This window comes from Diadema antillarum, unplaced genomic scaffold (assembly GCF_040938485.1).
Source record: "Diadema antillarum isolate AM-2024a unplaced genomic scaffold, OU_Dant_1.0 seq00000204_RagTag, whole genome shotgun sequence".
Classification (NCBI taxonomy): Eukaryota; Metazoa; Echinodermata; class Echinoidea; order Diadematoida; family Diadematidae; genus Diadema; species Diadema antillarum.
Window position 1 is genome coordinate 128377 of NW_027271263.1, and position 7981 is coordinate 136357.

Below are 7981 nucleotides of genomic sequence, written 5' to 3' on the forward strand. Positions count from 1 at the left end.
TGCATATTGACAATTCTTTCATTATCGTTACTTCTGCAACAATTGCAATGTATTGATACTATTAGTTTTTCTCATTATTGTTGGTTTCTCTGTACGAATTTACATACATTGTTTCTGTCACTCAAGAAAGTGAGATTTATGTCTGTATGATTTTATTGTGGAAAAACGAATAAATTCGAACTTGAACTTGAACTTGAACGATGTATGACGATAATCAGAGCTCACGCTTCATGAAATAGATGACTGACTGCTATGTTTGACTTCTGAAATATTTTTGAATGGATTAATATGTCGCGCGTGGATGAGACGTAGTGTATCAAAATGAAATTCTTGTCAAAAGCTTTAGCCTTCTATCTGTCATGGAAACTTCTAATTTCACGCTTAACCTGGAGGTGGCAATTGTGATGTCATTATTTCTCCTCATCAAACTATGTTTCAGTTACACTCAAATAGAGTTTGCTCTTTTTAAACAATGTCTGACGTGGCTACTTTGTATCAGAGAGGAGAACGATAAGACAAAGAAAAAAGTTTAAGATTTGCCAAAATTCAAGAGTTGACCGTTCCATTTTCCGATCCAGGGGTGAGCAACTGCTTGAGCAGATGCAGGACCACTTGGAGAGCGAGACGAAACGAAGGGACGACGCCAAGGACAAATTGGAACGGTCCTACAAGCTCCTGACCGACCTGCGAACTGGAATCAGGCACCTTTTCGACAACCTTAAAGACATTAAAGTCAGACCGGTGAGTTTTACCTGCCGTCATTATTATCATCGTTTTTGTTGAACTATTTTAAAGGAATGAAAATTAGGAAGACATCTGTGAGCGTCCCGCTTACGATTTTTTTTCCCGTAACCCTAACGAGTCGAATTTGCTGATTGTGTCCCTTGAGCAAAGACTTGGTTTTTGTACGTATGTGCCGCGTCCACGCTTACGTTACCCTGGTACTTTTGAGACATCGAGTGTGACAAACGTAGGGCATAGACCTCGACGAAAAAAACAAAAAAACAAACAAAAAACGCTTGCGCAAAAATGCCATTAATAGACATTTTACACATAAACAATAAAACGTACACACATACGCAGACAGACACTAAGTGTAACCAAAGAGGGCAATATTGTTAGCAAAACTCCAAGCTCTTGTACATTGAAAGTTTGTCGGGCATATCTTACCTATTTTCAATTTCCTACATGTATTTTAGTGTTTTGTTTTTTCCTTTCCCTGGTCCGCTAATTCATGTATCACCCAGAATATTTGTCAAAGTGCATTCTATCAGTTGGATCACAGATTTCTCTTGACAAATCATTTGGATATCATAACTAAGCTGGGATTTAAAAAGATGTCCGCGTACTACGTAGTCTACCTTTTGCTTCCGAAGCTATAAAGCTTTGGCTACTGTCATCATAAAAAAAAAGAAATAAGTAAATAAGTTGTGGAGAAGGTGGACAAAAGACAAAGAATGGCTTAATGAAATACAATCGTATACTGTGCGATTGTCTTGCATCGCAACGTTTAAATTTTCGAGCTCGAGCAGGTAATCATTTGACGAGTCACAATATTATATTAATGTTCTCGAACGATGTTTCCTTCCGCTGCTCTATGTGTCTTGTCTGTGTTGGTCTGTATACGACCTACGTAAACCTATCGAATCAAAGACAGGATCTCTACCGTGCAACAACTAACATAATAAACTTAAACGGACTACAATATGGGGGATTTAAAAAGCACCAATTTGACAAAAAGGGACGTCATTATTCGCACTAACTTTTAATATGTAAATTATAGTAATATTAGAGGAGATCTCAACCTATAATGCTTTCTTGCATCTAAGTGTGGAACCTCTAGCCATGTTCGTCACTCTGTATTTTTTTTCCCGCCCATCCCCACCTCTCAGCCTATGAGAAACATTCCCGCGGTGGTCGACGATCCGATCGACCAGCTCAACGTCTGCGAGGCCAAGCTCCTCCACATGATGCAGCAGGCCAGCGTGAAGGACTCGGCTACTTTCACTAAAGTCAAGAATAGTCCAGAGGTGTGTTACTTTGCGTCTTTTTGCACTCACACGAACTGAGGAGAGTTTAGGTAGGATAATTTATAGGCAAAGATACGTGAAATAACTAGAAAGGGATTGTGAAGATACATCCACTTCAACTGCTTACGATGCTCCTTCTATATCCGTGGTACTTAAACTGGTTGTTCCATTGTACGTCATATATGACAGACGCGAGTGATTGAATCATAATGAAATACAATTATGATGTCACATTGAATAGATAAATCTAATGTAGGAGAAGAACAAAACACAACTGGAGAACAAGGAAAATGAAAGCTTAAGAAGTGAAAAAAAAATTAAATTAACCGAGAGATCTTTGCGAGAAAGGAGACTATAACCCTCAGGTAATAAATCGAGATATTACAAAAGTTTGTAAAAATGATAAAGAATTTCATAAATCAATTAATCATTCCCTCTGCAGTTCCAAGAATTCATGGAGAACCACCTGTCGCCTGAGAACCTTCGAATCCGAATGGACGAACCGGACGCCTACGATTCAGGTGAGCCAAGAAACAAGCAAAGAGATAGAAACAAACTAAAACGATCGTAATGCAGTATGGGTTGCTTCACAGAGTTTTATATTAGGCCTATTTACTGCCGTTTCTGTCATATTCCGTCAAAATAACTATCTCTTCAGCAACACGTCATTTCTCGCAAATCCTCTATTTTCCTTTGGGGCGCAAGAAGGACACGATGTTTGGTTTTTTTTTAATAAGTATGGGTCGCCTTGGCTTTGTCTTCACGTGAAAGTTACTAGTCTGCTTCGATGTTAGAATACAATAACAAATTAAGGAGAAGCATACTCACTTTACGAGTACAAATCAAATGTTGTTGGCCACTTCATTATCCGCTGATACGCTGTTGGCGAGTGATGTTTCGATGAACTACGCTGCCAAAGCACTGCGCCGCCAACATCAAGAGCGACATCTTCCGGCGAGTGCGCTATAGTCACCATCCTGTCAAACCTGAGTCTGTCGTCATCCCGTCCGCAAACTTGTGCAGCTCTCGTGCACGTAGCAATGAAAATGGGATTTTCCTCCAGTTTCCATGCAATTGATTGCCTCATGTATCATCTATTACTCCATTCTATTAACAGGTCGATATCTTTGTACATGCACACATCTCAACCATACCACATTAATAAACTTGTGTGCTGTATGATTTAATGAGCAAGCTATCACATAACTTTATTATAACTAAAAGGTCATTTCAACCTCGGCCCCAGATTCCCTTGATGCCTTTGGCAGACAAGAGATCATGTATATGAGAACTGGAGGAATACATTCCAATTTATATCTTAGTTTTGTTGAAAGACCTGCAACCAGTTTCTTTAATTCTCATCAAAAGTGCACTGTACCCTGCTTTTTGATTACTTTTGTTGACATCTCCTTCATTTTATTTATATTGTACGTGACTGCGTACTAGCGATTATGTTTGAGATGGAGAAAGATAACTTAAACTTAAATTTGTATAAAATTCTTTGGATCCTAAGTTGTTTGCGGCATCTCCGAAATGAATTGACCATTGTCCTTGAATCTAGCGATGTTTCTATGACGTCACTTCGATGTCTACTTTCTCTGACCCTCTCTTGTGCCCGTAGATGAGTTCGGGTACGACAGCCAAGACAACGAAGACATGATGACGAGTTCCGACATCAAGCGACAGGGACAGAACCTCATGAATGCCAAGAAGTCGAAGAGGAGGACGCGAAAGAAGAAAAATTAGGCACGCACTTATTCCCAGAGGGCGCACTTACAGAACTTGACGAGACTTTCTCATAAGTAGAGCAAAAGTAGCCACATTGAGAACACTTCAATATAGATCCATTTAAGCTGATACAAACAGAGGAAAGATTGAAGTTAAGCCGTAGTAGGTGAAAGGTCACAGCCATTTGACGAGCGGAGGAGGAAGTTATGAACGGTACATCGATTGTAACATTTTCAAAATTATTCATTATTCATTGTTCCTTCGCCTGTAACAATGAATAGTTATGCCTTGTCGGGGCTTAGTCCAAAATTCCCAAGTTATCATTCAATGTTCTTTGTTCACCCTGCATAATACGCAGTGAAGTGAGAAATTAACATGCATTCCAGATACACTCGAATTCTAGTACAACTGTACTCAAGTTTGAACTTGACAATATACAGACAATGTACCAAACAAGAACACGTCGCTATGGCGACCAGAACAAGATTTCCAAGTAGTTTGTTGCCAGACACAAATTATCTCGTACAAATGAGCGCTCTCAGACGTCTGTTCACTGTCAACCTCTCTTGTACTGATTCAGTAATCATCAGCATTAAAGGAGAACAACAGCTCCCTCAAAAAGGGAGGGAAATCCGTCATATTCTCTATTCGTTAAATTTTCCCTATAGATCTACTCATCATGTGCGCGCAAGCGTGGTGATTATTGTATAATTATGTGTGAGGCAGGCACACTGCAGATTTTCCGAAATAAACCTTGACATGAATTTTAACGTTGTGGCGTTTTGCTAAAAATATAGCAAGGTCATTAATCGTCAATATGTACGTGTGTATTACGGATTTGTTGAAAAGCATACGTATGTGTGTGTGTGTGCTTGTGCGTGTGTGGGTGGTAAACGGATTGTATGACTTTTTTGTCAGCTCAGTGTGCATGCATCCACGTGGTGTTTTAGGAGCCCGTTCCCGTAATGATGTGCCGGTTGGACGACTTCTGAATTACAATGGTGAAGGATGGAGGATAAATAAACAAGCCAAAGGACATAGAGGCGATTGACTGGTCGATTAATCCACCATTACGATACTAGTACACACACATATACGCACATATACACACGCACACACACAGTATTGCAAGTGGTGGCAGATGTAGAAGTAGTAGTACACTGTAGTAGTGTATAGTAGTACAGTGAATTGTGGAAGTAGTAGTAGTAGTACACTGTAGTAGTATATACTTGTATAGTAGTACAGTGAATTGTAGTGAGTAGTAGTAGTAGTAGTAGTAGTAGTAGTAGTAGCAGTCGTAGTAGTAGCAGAAGTAATAGTAGTAGAAGTAGTAGAAGTAGTAGTAGTAGCAGCAGTAGCAGTCGTGGCAGTAGTAGTAGTAGTAGTAGTGGTAGTTAAGTACAGTAGCAGTAGTAGTAGTAGTAGTAGTAGTAGTAGTAGTAGTAGTAGTGGTAGCAGTAGTAGTAGTAGTAGTAGTAGTAGTAGCAGTAGTAGTAGCAGTAGTAGTAATAGTAGTAGTAGTAGTAGCAGAAGTAGTAGTAGTAGCAGCACTAACAGTAGTAGCAGCAGCAGTGGTGGTAGTATAGTACCAGCAGCAGTAGCAGGAGGAGGAGGAGGAGGACATGCGCTTGACATCACATGCACGTTACAAAAGTATCACCTCCACTAATAAACACGATCATCAAATCATCGTCAACAACATGGTTGCCATATTCATTTTAACATCGGCAGAGTCATAATCAACAACACAGTCGGCCATTGTAATCACTGCCACCATAATACATACATGATTGTCATCATCACCACTTTCTTCTTCTTCTTCATCACCATCCCCCTCCTCCTCCTCCACCTCCTCCTCATCATCATCATCATTATCATCATCATCATCTTCTTCTTCTTCTTCTTCTTCTTCTTCTTCTTCTTCTTTTTCTTCTTCTTCTTCTTCTTCTTCTTCTTCTTTTTCTTCTTCTTCTTCTCTTCCTCATCCTCCTCCTCTTCCTCTTCTTCCACCGTCCTCCTCCTCCTCCTCCTTCTTCTTCGTCTTCATCTCCATCTATTCTCTTCCCTATTTTGCTTTCATCCTGTTTATAAACATTTCTCTTTCTGATCCACGAAACAGCCACGACTTTCACACTAGTGTGATTGTGAACACAGAATATATTACAGACTAAAAGACTAGAGAGACAACCCAGTATTCACATGATGTGTGATCACATTGTATTTGTCGATAAATTAATATACAACAGTATTTCATTTCCGGGTACGAATGCGAAAAACAAGAAACAAACAGAAAACATAAATAAGTGAACAAAGATGAGTACCTATAAATAGTTGTCCATGCTGAGACATGATTGTGGCAAGACGTGCACAGATCATTCACTCGACAAAATGCATAAATATAATTATGTTTGTTTGCTCGCTGGCAAAACACTGGAAATTAAATCCAGAAAGTGGAGTACAATTGGCCATCAGTAGAATGTGATAGACATGGAAAATTTAGTACATGTTTTGACAAATATTAATAGCAAGAAAAAGAGAAACTATTGTCGTTCTTAACTGATTGAATTAAAACTTGCATCTCTTGCATATCTCCCTTCATGCCCATTGTTGAAGTTGTTCTTGAACTTTCTTGGCAAGATGAAGCATACATAACATACATAGAAGTATGTAGTCATAAAGGATATTTCACTCAGTACCTGAATTGAAAATCAAATACAAGATGTCCAAACTTTGAGATACAATAAAATTGCACATTTTCCCGTTTTGTATCAAAGGTACATGTTGGAATGAATGAAATGCCAATGGATATCATGACATTTGAAATGAAATGCGAAGCAAATTGACACACAACAAATTTCTACGGAATGAGTAGATTTAAGAGTTGCACTGTAAATTTTTAAGTGATTTTATGACATTTCGGGATAAATCTTTGGTGACGAGAAAGGGTTATACACGTTATATGATACTGGTTGATTTCCAAGTATGAAAATTTCGCCTATCATAAATAAGCTTTTGATAGAATTTTATTATGATAATTCCCCAAGCGCTACATTTTGTTTTATTTTCAAGATATCAGGTTTTGCTCGTGCTGCATGTCGATTATAATTTATTATTATACGACAGGATACCCGTTGAGCTGATCTGGTTATTTAAATGAAATACTAGAAATAACAATTGCTTTGTGATCACTCACTGATGTATAAAAAACATCACTTGCTAGTAAATTTGTAAGCTTGGTATTTCCTGTAGTTCTCTCATCATACAACATTTCCCCGATATCTTACTTTTTTTTTTTCTTATAATGCGCTGCTGGGAAATTATATCATTTCTATCACAAATGGCTTTAGTAGTATTTTTGAAGTTACTTATCTTTAGTCTGGTACAACTATTGCATATTCTAGTCTCTTCGGCCACTGGCTGCGAGTTCGTTGTTTTCGACATATAATTATAACCACATTCTTGCAAATTTATGAAAGAGCTGAGAGCGAGGGAGAGAAAGATTGACGAAAACTTTAATCATTTGGCTCCAACTCTCAGTGTCTGTACATTTACCATAAATATCGTATTGCACGTATATGCCCCGCCCTTCGTTGCACGTTTTATGAGTATGATTAAATCTGCGAATCATATTCTACAACACAGTAGAATTTTTCAATAGGATGGAATGTTTTTGACATAGTACGTATTTTGCGCATATTTCCACACACAATGTTGATGCGTTTATTGGCTTTACTTATGACTACCTCCGTTAGGACGTATATTGTATTTTGTAGTACTTCATATCTTATCCTTAAATGTATTAAACGCAGCTACTGTTATCTGCATTAAAAGAATCAGTTTTAGTTATTTATGTCGCAGAATACACCCCTCTTAACACATCAGGTTGTGTAATAAATCTGAATTAGCAGATTCACAACTCACAGTCATTATGGTAAACGTGGTTTAATGCAATGAGTCCGTTCATGCAGACGATAACATTATTTTCTTTGGATGAAATGGGTGCATGCATACATCGCCAGTTGTTTCCCTGTCAGACCATTTCCTTGCAATCCGCAGACGATTTGAGTATCCATGACAACCAGAGTACAAGCCTAAACGGGCGTTGGCTTTAAGCAAATCCCAATCGACCTGACAGTGAGCAGTGAGGGTGTGATAATATCAGTTGGCGTCCCGGTGAAAAGCACCCCAGTGTAGTTCACCTGATGGGTTTACCAATACAACAC

General features: G+C 38.6%; 1 protein-coding gene across 1 annotated transcript in view; it reads left to right on the forward strand.

Moving 5' to 3' along the window:
* The window catches only part of LOC139728867 (outer dynein arm-docking complex subunit 3-like), a 40933-nt gene extending 37157 nt beyond the window's left edge, over positions 1 to 3776 (forward strand). Inside the window, exons 10-13 of the mRNA XM_071639803.1 lie at positions 579 to 741; positions 1893 to 2030; positions 2473 to 2551; positions 3652 to 3776. Of these exons, the coding sequence (XP_071495904.1) occupies positions 579 to 741; positions 1893 to 2030; positions 2473 to 2551; positions 3652 to 3776 (505 nt within the window). The remainder of the gene's footprint in view (positions 1 to 578; positions 742 to 1892; positions 2031 to 2472; positions 2552 to 3651) is intronic.
* Positions 3777 to 7981: the final 4205 nt, after the last annotated feature.